General features: G+C 35.5%; 1 protein-coding gene across 2 annotated transcripts; it reads right to left on the bottom strand.

Moving 5' to 3' along the window:
* Positions 1–6,221: 6,221 nt before the first annotated feature.
* On the bottom strand, positions 6,222–13,920 carry LOC144447913 (protein MEMO1-like). 2 transcript variants are annotated; one of them, XM_078138021.1, is made up of 9 exons: positions 13,842–13,920; positions 12,377–12,464; positions 11,889–11,957; positions 10,381–10,493; positions 10,074–10,185; positions 9,463–9,605; positions 8,815–8,891; positions 8,556–8,660; positions 6,222–7,586 (listed from the first exon to the last, which is right to left on the bottom strand). In XM_078138021.1, exons 1-9 carry the CDS (start codon positions 13,852–13,854, stop codon positions 7,446–7,448), a joined length of 861 nt encoding a protein of 286 aa, XP_077994147.1. In that variant the 5' UTR covers positions 13,855–13,920; the 3' UTR covers positions 6,222–7,445. The 2 variants fall into 2 exon arrangements, with proteins under 2 accessions (XP_077994147.1, XP_077994139.1); XM_078138013.1 differs by lacking the exon at positions 13,842–13,920 and adding an exon at positions 13,533–13,655.
* Positions 13,921–14,548: the final 628 nt, after the last annotated feature.

Raw genomic sequence — 14,548 nt, 5'->3', positions numbered from 1 at the left:
AAGTTCTTATCATGCTAATCTAATCCAAATCAGATTCTAATTACTATGATTTTGAATCTTAAGCCCCTGAATTAAAGTTAGATTAACTCAGTGCAAATAGAAACTGCAGGTGAATTGAACTAAGTCCCTGCATTAGTGCTGGATTAACTGCAAACAGGAACAGCAGGGGAATCGACTTTGATTAGAAACTGTATACTGTACTGTAGTCACTTAATACATAGCAGGGAAAAGACAGGTAAGGATCTCAAGTAATCATAAGGGACCGTAGTAGCATTGACTAGCATACAGTATCAGCTTTCACTTATCAATACACGTTTTTGGAATTATATATTCCTAAAACAGTACCTTTATTTTAAGACATTATTCCACACAAATTTCCATAGAGAATTATTGTACAAGTGTGTAATATAACAATAGCGCGGCGGCAACTTACATAAATGTGCTGTAGTAAAAGTAGTACATGTAAAGATAGTATTTCAACTCATTCAATTTGAATGGATCTATAACCATTATAGACAGTACATGGATGACGCTATTGTCTATGCTATAACATTGTAAAATATGAATACATTTGATAACCAGTTTTATACCTACATCACTTACCATTTTGAAACTACAATTTTATACATACATTAAATGTTTATTATATATCAGCTTTTTTTATTTAAGATTATTTCTCATTTTCTCAAATTCTGTCTTTAAATCATCTCAGTTGTACTGGAACTTATGTGCTAATTATCTTCACTGATTCCCATCTCAATGAGCTGTATATCTGATCACACTGAATAATGCATAAGCTTTCTTTGTGTCAGTTGCTTTTTATGTCCAACCTAATCAAATAATATCACATTCACAAGCTACCTGTCTGTAGTGTAATGTCTTTTCTCATTATAGGTGTCCTCTATGTGCAAAGTCATAAAACAGCACAGTTAGTATGACGAGGCATTTGGCTGATGTGACATGACAGACTGTTTACCTTTCATACTATACCATCCATGTGTAAATGGGTAGATGAGACTTGCTGTATTTCAAAATAATGACAAACTCGCAAGCCAGAACATATTTTTTTTTTCACTGACAGTGTCGTAAAGAGCCTAGAGGTCAGTTGTTTTACGACAATGAATATGAAACAAGCAACAGATTGAACCCGAGGAAATACATTTTGTTATGCACTACAAGTCATGTGTATCATTATGGATAATTTCAATTTCAGAAATAAATGAATTTACTCCAGAATCCACTTGAAACATATTCTAGTGACATAAGTAACACTGTTCAAAGAGTATGGCAGACACAATGGTACAATAATATTTTATATCACATTATTCATACATCACCATCGGCCATCATGCTAGTAAAACAGGTTCATTATGAAACAAAATACGATGTTAAGTGTCAGAACAGGTGGACTACGCAATCCAGAGTGATGTGGGAATAACAACAGGGACAAGACTAGCAAAGGCTTGACAGCTATTCCCATATTTGTAGATGACAACCTGTACTTTTTGAATTTGCCAACAACCCTTTTATGATAGTGGTTTCAATTCCATGTCATTAACTCATGTTATGTTTTGGATGAATTAATTAAACTAATTAACCTGATATGTAAACTCAATGAGAACACTGAGACTACTGTTGTCATGGATACAGTGAATGAATAACCAGTGGAGCCACTACACACAATGATGGATGGTTAAGTACACATATTTAGGAAATTTTGAATGTTTAAATGAAAAACGTCCTTCTGATCATATTTACCTTGAGTTAGCTAATTTTCATTTATTATTTTACATTGTAACCTGGTAGGCAAATTATGCCATTACTGTAAAATGACAGTAAACATTGTGCACACATTCAGTATGTATTCAACACACACATGACACATTCCACTCAACACCACTTTCAGTAGTTCCTGAACACAGAGGGCACATAATGAATACACAAAAACCTGATCGTTTGCTGATCTATTTCGGAAATCACAAAATGACCTGAGAGCTCGTCTGGTAGTCTTGTACTGGAGTGTTTCTAATACAGTAAACATAGTAGATGAATACACGTACATGGGGGTAGAAATACCATTCTACCTGCATGGAAGGCAAATGCAGTACTCTAACGCTTGTATGTGTGACCCTGACAGTGTGTTCATTCTCTACAACACCCATTTTTTTCTTGCAAGTCTTTGGTCACACAAGAATATACTTCTGACAGGACAGGTGTCATTTTGACAGGGTTTAGCAACTTACGTGAACGGTGAAGGGGGGCGGTTGGCAACATAAACAGTCCTAAATGATTGTAAGTAACTCACAGAAAAGAGCACCTGTACGCTGTAACCTTCTCTTGTGTCTGGTATATTCTCGCATTCTTAAAATCGAAGGTTCACACCCTCTCTTCGTGTTCTGACCTTAGAAACGTGCCGTTTGTGATTGTGTGTCACTACCTAATTGTGTATTTCTTTGTACTTCTATGGGAACGATTCTACGCCCCGTTGCTTTCGTCTTTTGAAATTGATATACCGAAATTCGCGTGACAGTGTTTTGCATATCTAAACACACCTGTGGTATACACAATGGGAGAAGGAGCAAAAAAAAGAGACACGGAAACAATTTACAGTCGTAAACACATGTTGTGATTGTTCTATATCAAGTGTCGAGAATGAATGAACAGAATATTGAAGGGTTTTACCTCGATATCGGCTTGGTCGCAGAGGGCTTGAAGGCATTCGAGTGCATGCACACGAACGGCGAAATGAAACACATTCTGCCCACCATCATCTTGAATAGCGGTATCTGCTTCAGAGTTCAGTAACTCCGCTGCTACATCTGCTTTATTATAGAAAACGGACCAATGTAACGGTGTTCTTCCCAGCTGATCTTGGCGATTGACATCGGCTCCTGCAGTGATCAATCGCTTGCAACATTGTACATACTCCTTACTCGCATTTTCCTTTGCCATTCGCGATCCTTGTACACATTGAATGAGTGGAGTCGCCCCATCGTTCGACGAACAGTTGACGTCCACTTTGCTCCCATGTTTCTTTAGGAATTTATCCAAAGCTTTTCTTTTTCCCGAGTGTGCCGTGAACAGAAACTCATCCTCTAAACTCATGGTGTGTCCAGGTCTTTTTTTCCGTATAACCTACATAGCCACAGTCGGTACGGTGTCCCTGTAGTGGAAACCTGGTTGTGCTCGTAGTGACAGAGCGAAGAGTTTGTTTGCGTGTGTGTACGCGTTGGATGATGGAGCTGCAGATCGATACTGTGAATGACAACCACATCGAGGCTGCATACTTCACGTGACCAGAAGGTTATCTCGGTACAAGGGCCTGCCTGCGTTTACCCGTGCTATGCTCATGTTGGAAAAAAATATCACAATGAAATTTGTTCGCGTTTGGTTACACGGATGTCTCTCAAATGAATCTTACTATAAAACCGTCGAAAAGTTGCTGGTCCTTCTCGTCGGATAAAATTGAAAGGTGACAAACAAATATCAATATGTCAAAAAACCTAAAAAGAATAAAAAGGTTCTATTGCAACTCTAACAAGCAATTCAAAGTCAGTAATTTTCTTCTATTAGTCTATATCTTAACAGACCTATAGGCAGATAGTCCATTTGCAATCACACTCAGTAAAATACATACAAAAAACCCAGTTTATCATGGTTTATATAAATGTGTAATTAAAAATGGGATATCATGGAATAATTGGATTTTGTGCAAATTTTACACTTAGTACCCACTAATTTTCAAACCCCTTTGAAATTTTCCTAATCGTGGCAAACAATAGTTACAAATGTTATATATATATACCTCACAATTTAGAGAATACAAGCTACAGTTTTCTCATACAGACACACTTTTAACATGTTATTTTCCATGTTAGATAATTGATAATTTGGCAAAATTTCTTGATTTTCATCTCTACACCAGAAATGAAAAATGTTCCTTTCACAAAATGAAAATACACAATTACAGCTGGTGCAGTAGTTGAGTTCAAAGGAGTACTTTAGAACTTTATATTTTTGCAAGGTATGAAGGACATACTATAAAATAGCAAATTATATCCCTTGTGCAGATTACATATACTATATATCATATGCATGTATTCATATATATATATATATACATAAAATGAAAGAAGATGAGTATGATATTACATTACGCCACGGACCATTTCATCAGAAGGATCGTCAGGCGTGGACTGCTGCTCACAACTGACATAATCTATAGTTGTAAGCAACAGTTCACACCTGAAGATCCTTCTGGTGAAACGATCCATAACGTAAATACATAATGTAATATCATACTTGTCTTCTTTCATTTTATGTATGATATGCTCTCCAAGGTGATTGAGCACTCTACTTGGAGAAAGCATGAAACTCTGTGTGTGTGTGTATGTGTGTATATATATATATATATATATATATATATATATATATATATATATATATAATCTGCACAAGAGATATCAATTGTTATATATATATATATATATATATATATATATATATATATATATATATATATATATATATATATATATTGTATCGAGCACTGTTCTCTCCAGTGAGACATAGGGATGGATGAAGGACGTTGGGCTTCGACAGAAAACTAATGCTCAATAGAGGGCGCTCTCACTATATACTTTACAACCATTCTTTTTGTGATATCGAATATGGAAACAATTCTTTGATTGTTGTGAAAGATATTCTGAATTTTACCCTACACATTTTTCGTACAACAATGACAACAATCACAGCTCTCATGGATGATAATGGTTAATACATATGTCTTCATTTATTTATTTCAATTAATACATAACAGGAGTACTATTGGCAGTATACATGTGTATGCCAAAAGAAAGCCGTCTTGCTGCTATGACTACCAAACACAAAAGTATCTAATCTGTACAAACTGTCGTGACATTCAGTAGAATTAGTGTTGTAACCAAATGACATATCATGCTCACACCCAGACTGGTCTCCATGCAATTACAAATTGATCACTTTTGAAAAATACAAACTCACCAAACTCTCTCCTGTATAGTATGTAAAGTTTTACAGCAGTAATGGTGAAAAGACTATCCTAGCTAGTAAAACTTGCAATTTGTTCATGTCCTTGTTAGTTTTGACTTAGAGCATAGTTTCCACATTTGAAATGTAAATATTATTGTCTTTCTACCACGACAAAGTGTAAATGCTAATTTTGGCATTTCTGAGTTACTGAGTTGTAGAATGTCAGAAATACCATTAATTATACCCCGGTAGTAGCATAGCAGCCCAATTCCTGACCTTGTAACGTATAGATGAGATATTAAAGAGATATACCCATCCTTTGAAAGCTGTAAACTCAACACTCGGTCCCACTATATGAAAGATTAATCAAGAGCTGTTTTCATATTTATATCAGTAAGTACTTTGCTAAACCTCTCAGAAAACCTATACTGCTGTAATTCATTCAAAAAGCAATGAATGGATATTAACAATATTCCATGACCTCTACAAGGAACTACTTATATAATGGTTCAAATTTGACATTAATACAAGAATTTTAAATGTGGATACTTGCAGGAGCTATGCACCATGGAATTAACATTCCATTCTTACTTTTAATACAAAGTTAAAGGGATATAGCTTTGTAAGGCTGAGTGTTCACAAAGTAATATTCACACCTAAAAATATAAGGTCTGTGTAGCAGTGGTGTTTAGTGTTTATTTGTTCATATGATGTTTGTATGTTTAGGTGTTCATAAAGAAATTCACATATATATTTGTCATCATAATTTTGACACCCTCGCAATCAGCATTTTCAAGATTTAATTCTAATGCATACTGAAAAATACTGATTCACAGTGGTCAAATATCTTCTTTATATGTTTAAAGTCAAAAAGTAGAAAGTAGCCAAGTGATTTGATGTAGAATATTTTGTATAGTACACTTGAAATCAAAATTTACATTACTGTATACTCTGAGAAACTTCACCCTACCCCCAATATAAGTTACTCCACCCATAAGTAGTGTTCAGTACCATTGCTATATGAAAATGAGAGTTTTGATTAAAAATAATCAACCCACTATGGTTAGTAGAAGTGGGGTTTTATATATAACAAAAATTGCCTACACAATGAGTTAAATACAATGAGAGATAGTTCCATCTCATACTGGAAAAAAGTTCAAAATAAGTTTGTTTTTTTAAAAAGTGTTATACATTACAGCAAGGAATCGTATTAACGTATAGTGGACTATTGTACATTTGATTCAATTACCGTAGGAAAACTACAGCTGATTTGAAAAACTGCCTATAGTAGTGTAAATCATATATCTGTATCTGTCAAATATGTACACTTTGGCTGTAACAATACCAGTACATTTCTTGCCAAAGATATCACACATTACAAATGATCCGATTTAAGAAATCTCATTCTTACACCTGCCTTTACATACTGACATAAAGACTGACATCACAACGAACTTTTGCACTACAGAACAGAACAAGGTTGAAACCTTTTAAGCCCTCCAATGGGCACTGTCAAGAGGGGGCTATAACATTGGGTTCTGTCCGCATGTTCATCCATCAGTCTGTGTGTGCATTCACCCTCATATCTCTGGCATGCACCATCCGATTTCAACCAAACCTGGCACAAAAGTAACATACTATGCGGGACATATGCATGTCACTTTGTTTTGCAACGGAATCAAATAAGGCTAGATGGTGGCCATATTTGCTGTTAAATTTCACAATATGCATCACAACTTTGGAGGTGTAATACACAGTGACTCTATTCAAGTGCCTGCACCCATATCATTAAAAATGAGCTTTCTGTTAAGACCTTTGACCTTGAAAGTTTCCTTCAAGGGCCATGGCTAAATTTGGGTTATCTTCATAACTTTATGAAAAAAACATTTCAAGTGATAACATTTTAATCATGACTTGGGTTTGACTGTGAGGCCATAACCTTGACCCATAAAGCAAAATGGCGACCATACTTGTGATAGAAAAGCACATTTTGCCTCTTATCTCTAAAAGTTTGATACACATGGACACCATTCAAGTGTCTACCCACACATTATCAATGATGACTTTTCTAATGAGACAATTACCTTTCACTTTGACAAACATTTTCTGGTAAAAATGACTGAAATTTTCTTTCTAAAATTTTAATACACAAAGACTCTATTTGAATGTCTATACCCCAAAGGTTATCTTTCTTTTTATACCTTGACCTTTGACTTTGACCTCCATATTCAAGGTCAAATAGCAAATTCGTCAAAAAATTATGAAGTTTTGTATCTAGAGTCACCAATCAAACTTGCACAGTAAATTTGCCATAAAACACACCAGTTGGGGGGTAGCCTTCAATGAAGGCTTGTGTTCCTTAATTTTCCATTTGTAATACTCAAAGACTAACACATCTTAATCTAGGATTGAAGTTGAAGATGAAGTACAGACATCTATCTCAAAACAAAGGAAGCTGCTGCATAGCTGACAGAACTGTCATCTTTACTTCTACATTTCTGCGACTGGTCATAATTTAAGAACTTCATGGACATTTGATGACTGTTCCTCTGTTCATCACGAAGACAAACTATAGCCTGCAAACAATAACAATAATATTGGTTAAAAGTGTGGACTTACAGCAGAAATATTAAAGGGTCTCTGAAAGACTATGAGTATCATACGCATTTTATGTTCCGCAAGAACAATTTAGATAGATAAGAAACAGGCTTCCCACAGAAAAGTCATTACAAATACAAACAACACCACACTCCTGTTGAGAAGCAGGCACTGTACATGCATATGTTCACACGTCACCACAGAGAACCATTCAAGCAGACTAAAATTCTTGCTAGTATCAATTTGTATGTGTCAATATCTGAGCATGCAATGTGATGACATTAAATAACCTCTTTGTTCCAAGAATGTTATGTGTTTATGTGTATCAGTTGGGGTCAGATGGTCTGGTTTATATTTGTAGTGAGTGGTCTATGGGAAGCTAGTTTCTTATCTATCTAAATTGCTCTTACGGAACATAAAATGTGTATGATATGCAGTCATTTGGCAACCCTTTGATATTTCTGTTATAATACATATCCATCTACTATTTATATACCATACTTACTTACTTATACAAAAGTCATTTTATGTAATGCAAATAAGAAGTGCAACAAATTTATCCTGCTTGGCAGGATCTGTCCAATACATCAGTAGAGGACATAATTTTGATATAATTGCTGTTTCATCAATTCTCCCTTGAATGTTATATTGTCAGTAAGTGGAATTCTAAATTTGTCGAAATATGATTTTAAAATATGATTTGACTCATTCTGCATGAATCAAAAGACACCATGTGAGTACGTGAGCATTCTCCTATCAGCCATTATGACAACACAACCTATGTTGTTATGAAAATAGCAGATGATGTTTATATGCACAAAAGAAACAATGTCATTCTGTACATAATCAAATATCCAGTAAGATTTTTTTTTCTCAAACCAGTGATATACTTACTACTCTATCTTGATAACTGATACCTATCCTGTGAAAAAGATGTCTATACTTACATTGAGTAAAACTCCAATGGGATGTCTTCCACAAATAGTATTACCATAATCCTTCAAGTATCTGGCAAAACCCACAGGATCAAAATTTTCAATAAATTTCATACCCTGAAAATAAAGTAATTAATACAAATTAAACCACCATATAATGTCTCAAGTTAATCAAAAACATCATAATGGGAAATAAATATGGCATCAAACGGCAATACATGTACTAGTTGTTTGTGTCAATAGTTGACTTTGAATTCTAAAATTGACTTACTTTATGATCTAATGCTTGGATAGATTGATAAATTTCACCATACGCCTTGTCGTAATGAGTATATCGGAACCGAGAACCTGAAACAAATGTGTAAATTATTGTCTTGTGAACATTGCATTTCATGTTAGTAAAATTCCACAATGGCTTCATTGTGATGTGAATTTATACATGGGTCAAAGGTTAAAGGTGAAAGTACTATTATGATAAAGTCTGTCTATGGTCATCGCCTACAGTTTCGGCAATCTAGGCTACAATACTAATACTAAATCACACTAAGTAATCTTAGCATTGATCATCATGTCTTATGTGTGCTTCAGGAGCAGTGTGCGATAATTCCACGGCAAATATGTTTATTTACCCTCAAAATATTATTCCTTTGGCTTTGATGTGTGATAGTTGAAAAGATTGGATTACTCAATCACTACATAGAGTATTACTTTACTAGTACTAGTACCATAAAGGTTGCTTTGACTTCTAATTTTTAAGAGTATTTCTGAACTATAATACATAATATTCAATAATACATAAAGTGGAGGGTCCTCGTATAATTTACATATACACATCGTACTAGAACCTCAGACCACTAAAAATAGTGATCTGAGCTAGAACCAAGAATGAAAAGACAATACAAGGGAAGACATATCTTACCCCAGTGACAAAAATCTGAACTGATAACAAAGAGGCTACTTGGATCAGCTAAATATTTGGCAAAGATTCTCCCATACTGCTGTTCTTTGTCTGTATTTAGAGCACCAACCAGAACTGGAATAATGGTAAACTGGCCACGGACGCTGAAAAAAAGAATCAAAGTTACTAGTGATGTTCATCTGACAAAGAAGCAGGTAGCTTTACACTGTGAAATATGTGATAACGCAGCAACATTAAGCATTTTAACCAAAACCAAATCTTTTTAGACCTAATTTGCATATAAATGAGTCATCTTGTCTGTAAAAGTTATACATCTACATTGACTTTACATCCACACATGCATCCACACACACATACATACACACATACACACATACATACATACATACATACATACATACATACTTACATACTTACATAGACAGACAGACTGACAGACACAAACACACTCACATGCACACACACAACACACAACACACACACACACCCCGAACACACACACACACACACACACACACACACATACACACACACACACACACACACACACACACACACACACACACACACACACACACACACACACACACACACAAATCCACATGACATACCTTTCCAACACTTTGGCAATATAAGGTAGGTGCATTTCAATGCTATGTTCATCCTCATCAGTCTGTATTGCCATTTTTTCAAAATGTCCAGTTCCTAACAATTCACTGTAAACTGAAATAACAACGCTGTTGTTTAGTAGTCTGTTACCAAACATTCAATGTAAATTACACAAGAGTCAGTCTGTTACCAACACTTCACAGTTAACTGAAATTACACAACAATGTTTCATGACCACTAGTGAAACCATGTTCCCAATGACTATGAACTGAGGATGTCCACTCTTAGGTATACTGAATGTATACTTACTTTTGGTGTCTATTGGTAAATTATACAGGGGTGTAGAGTAGGATGTGGTGGAAGACAAAGCACAGCCACTTAAACGGACATGATGAGATGGTCCAAGGATGAACACACGTTTCCTGAAGAATACAAACATAGTCACTATACAAAACAATAACTGCAATGTGAGCACTAGCAACTAGTGATTCCTCCTAAGGCTCCTACACACTTTAACAGTATCAGTATTTTTACTTTTATTTATTTTACAATTGAGTTTCTGATAACATGTCGTCAGAAAATAGGGTAGGTAGGTCAGGATTTTATTTTATTTTATTTATCTTTACCTTTTTAATTGTTTATATTTTTGAAAAATATAACTGCTTCGACCCAAAAACAAATGGGTGATAGTTTGATAAAATATGTACAGACGTCACTGGGGCAAAGAAAACAGATATACATGAAGGTCAAGAAGACAAAGGATTTCTTAACTCTTAATTTTAAATGTTCTAAAAATGTTTAGGGTCGGTAGCTTAAACTTTGGTCAGTCAGGTTATTGGAAACACACATTTTTTTAATTTTGCCTTAACAGTATGGTGATGGCTACATTGGTAGGGGAAATTTGGATTAAAGGAACAAACTTGGAAGATTTCAGTAAAGCCAAACGATCATTAATAGAACCAAGGGTCTTCATCCACTGTGATTTACTGAAAGTATCTATGATCCTCAAATTTTAGCTTGTTTATTTTATCATATTACATGCCAACTTTATACATATGACCTGAACTTTCAAGTCGTCCCCAATTTTGAAGTCTCTATTTTGTGTTGTGTAGGTGTCCGGGGTGAACAAATCATTTTGTGAACTGGTGGTCCCCACACCAGTGCCTTAAAAAATCCAGTGGTCCTGCTGAAAGAATTAGTGGTCCCAGGTCCCACTAATGTGAAACATTAAATCTGTATATTCAGACGACTTTTTAACATAGTTATTAACAGTAAGGTACTGGTCTGACGGACCAGACAAGGTAAAATTTGTGTGGTCCGCCCAAAAAAATTGCTAGTCCTGGACCCAGGACCAGTGGATTTGTTCACCCCTGGGTGTAAATGGTGTCAAGAATATGAGCAGCTGATTGTAAACAAATGACATGTGTTAACAAATAATTTTACATATCAAAGTAAACATGAGTTGACACAATCTTTGCATTTTACAAGAATGACAGTGAATCTTTCAATGTCATGTCCCAAATTGTTTAAAAAATCATGCAAAATATTGTTTTCAAACAGTTTTAAACAATTCATAAGGTATACGATCACAGCTTTATGGACAAACACACCAGACTTTGGTTTTGTGGAATATGTAGTATGGCTATGCATCCTTCTAAAGTCAAGCTATTTCACCATACAACCTCTCTGTCCACAAAACCAACATCTGGCCGACACATGAAGAGATGATTTGATTTGATTTGATTTGATTTGGCAAAAAATATTCAGGAAGCCACAAAACAAAAACGGAAATAACGGAGATATTTTTTGATACTTACACCTTTGTAGGATCCACTTGTTTATATGCATGTGCTCCACATCTACCACAGTAAACATACCCAGCATGTCTACAACCAGGAGAGAGAAAAGAAAATGCATAAAAAAGTGTCTTGTTATAATTTTGGACAATAATTTAATAGTAATCTAAGTGGTTCCATGGTCAGTCTCAGTCAGCTAGGCAATTTTTGGGTTCATTCTCGGTCATCTAGGTTGTTCTTTAGACATTCTCAGTTGTCTAGGTGGTTCCCATCATTTCAGTCATTCTTAGTCATCTGGAAAGTAAGTCTCTGTCATCTACGTGGTTCTAGTCATTTTCAGTAATGAAGGCAGTTCTATTTTCTGTCATCTAAGTTGTTCCATAGTCATTCTCAGTTCTCCAGATTTCATGCATCAGTCATTTTTTGGACTGAGGACATCTGGTAATGAAGTGCTAGTATCTGTAACTGTCTGGTCTTAACATGCTGTAAACTATAAACAAACTACTCACGGAGCAATGATAGCCCTTGCTGGTCTATGTTCATCAGCCAATGGGGCAGCATTCAACCACTTTTCCAGCTCAGATGATAAGCCACTCGCTAGAAAATAGAAATACAATGTTGTCAGTGAGGTAGGTATTATGAACCACAGAAAAAGGTATGTTGCTGTTGGTTTCATCAGGGATCTGAATGGAGTCCAACAAATCACATTCCATCCACTGAACTTCCCTATCCAGTCATTGCTGTACCATCAGTTCAGTGGTTTATATAACTTTTACTGTAGTTGTTCATAGATTGACTCACTGACTGACACATACACATATAGACAGTGTCACAGACAGGTACTCACAGACACAAACACAGACTTAACCATTCCACTTCACTACCTCAGTTATACTAAACTCCCTATCATTTCTCTATGGCCTCTATGAACTCAGCTAAGTAAACCAACATGAACATACAATTTATCAAATATGGTTCTATATTTAATCAAACAAATGTCAATAACAGTTGTTCACTGTTATTCACTAGCAACATTGCTACAATGCTAAATATTAAATAGCCACCAATACACCCAATATAAAGCTATATTGGAAATCGACCCATAATGCATCTTCATAAACTCAAGGCTGAATACTGCAGTGGGTCACTGGGGTCATCTCATCTCATGAAGATGGAATTTTACTGCAGTCCCCAGTTCTAAATATAAATTTCACTTGCAAGTCCCAATAAATATTTCGTACCCTAACCCGTTTTCCATCCAATTAAACTGAAAAGGACAGGTCGATTTTGGGTTAGGGGTGTTCAGTAGAGTCTAGAGGACTATGTTGGGGCTTTTATTATCCAATCGCAATATTCATTTGTAGTAGTTAGACCATGTACACTTCAGGTGTGCTACCTTCCTCACGGTAGTTTAGACATCCTTAGCGGAATAGTCAACGTAATTTACGAATAAAGTCATTCCATATCAAAAGTCTAGAATTTGAAAATAAACGATGGTATGTCACATCTTTGTTTTGTTGTTATAAGTTGAAACAAAGGGAAATATAAAGTAATGCTCATGAAAACAAAGTACATTGTCATCTTCAAAATAACAAAGTAACCAACCCTCACATGGTAAATGCGACTCGTTCAGTTGATTTATGTCTAGTATGAACATGACCTTACCTGAACGTGTATACCAGCTACCAGCATGAGTAGCTTTTCTGGTTTGACTTGACATTTTGGACCCAATTTTGGCAAAGATTGCGAGATTAAATATTGTTAATGGGAAGTCAATCAGCGTCCGACCGGTGAATAAGGGCACATTTGGATCCCCTAGCTTATTAAAAGATTTCAATATGGTCTAGAAATCAGTACAGTGCAGTGTTGAGCGTAGCCTGGAAGTGAACTTAGAATTGCCCTGGAGAACGCACATACAGGACACCTTCTTGGTTCGGGAGCTGAAAACTACACAAACTGCAATTTACAACTTACCTTTGTGGGGCATGGGATGACTCAAAATACATGAATATGTTATTTTGATATCAAGCAGTTTCAAGAAAGTACGGGTGCGCCCTCTCTGTTAACGTATGGAAAAAATATAAATGTACATAAGGCCTTACCAGGGCCGTAGCCTGACCAAATTGCCAAGGGGGAAGAACTTTGTCTTGGTGCAATCATGCATTTAAAATTTAGAAAAGTGCTAATTTACATAAATTTGCATGTAATTTACATAATATATATTTTAGCATACGCAATTAAATATCATATGTAAGGTCAGAAAAAAAAAATGCTTGTCAACGCGGGGTAACCTAACCCATCACATTGGGTAAGTAGGTTGATTTCATTTTTTCACAATGCTTGACAACGATAAAACAAATTATATATAATGATAGCAAAATATTTCAGGTCGAGTATATATAGAACTTATTCAGTCATCTTGATACTATCTCATGCAATTTGTCTGCATAGCTACAGTTAGGAAATGTACACAATTTACGGTTAAACAAATGGTGTTCCTCGCACCCTCTCTTCTCAAAAAAATGTTAAGCCCCGCCAATTGAAACTCAAGCATTATTTTAGCCACCCCTTCTGTCACCTACACTACAGTGGAGATATACAACCATATGGTACAATGATGCATTGGAAGGAGACAACTCCAAAGGTGAAAAAATTGAAAATAAGACAGCGTAGGAGGCCAT

The sequence above is a fragment of the Glandiceps talaboti genome, chromosome 2, assembly GCF_964340395.1.
Source record: "Glandiceps talaboti chromosome 2, keGlaTala1.1, whole genome shotgun sequence".
Taxonomy (NCBI): domain Eukaryota; kingdom Metazoa; phylum Hemichordata; class Enteropneusta; family Spengelidae; genus Glandiceps; species Glandiceps talaboti.
The sequence above is the reverse complement of the archived record's forward strand: the minus strand, read 5'-3'. Positions and strand labels throughout refer to the sequence as shown.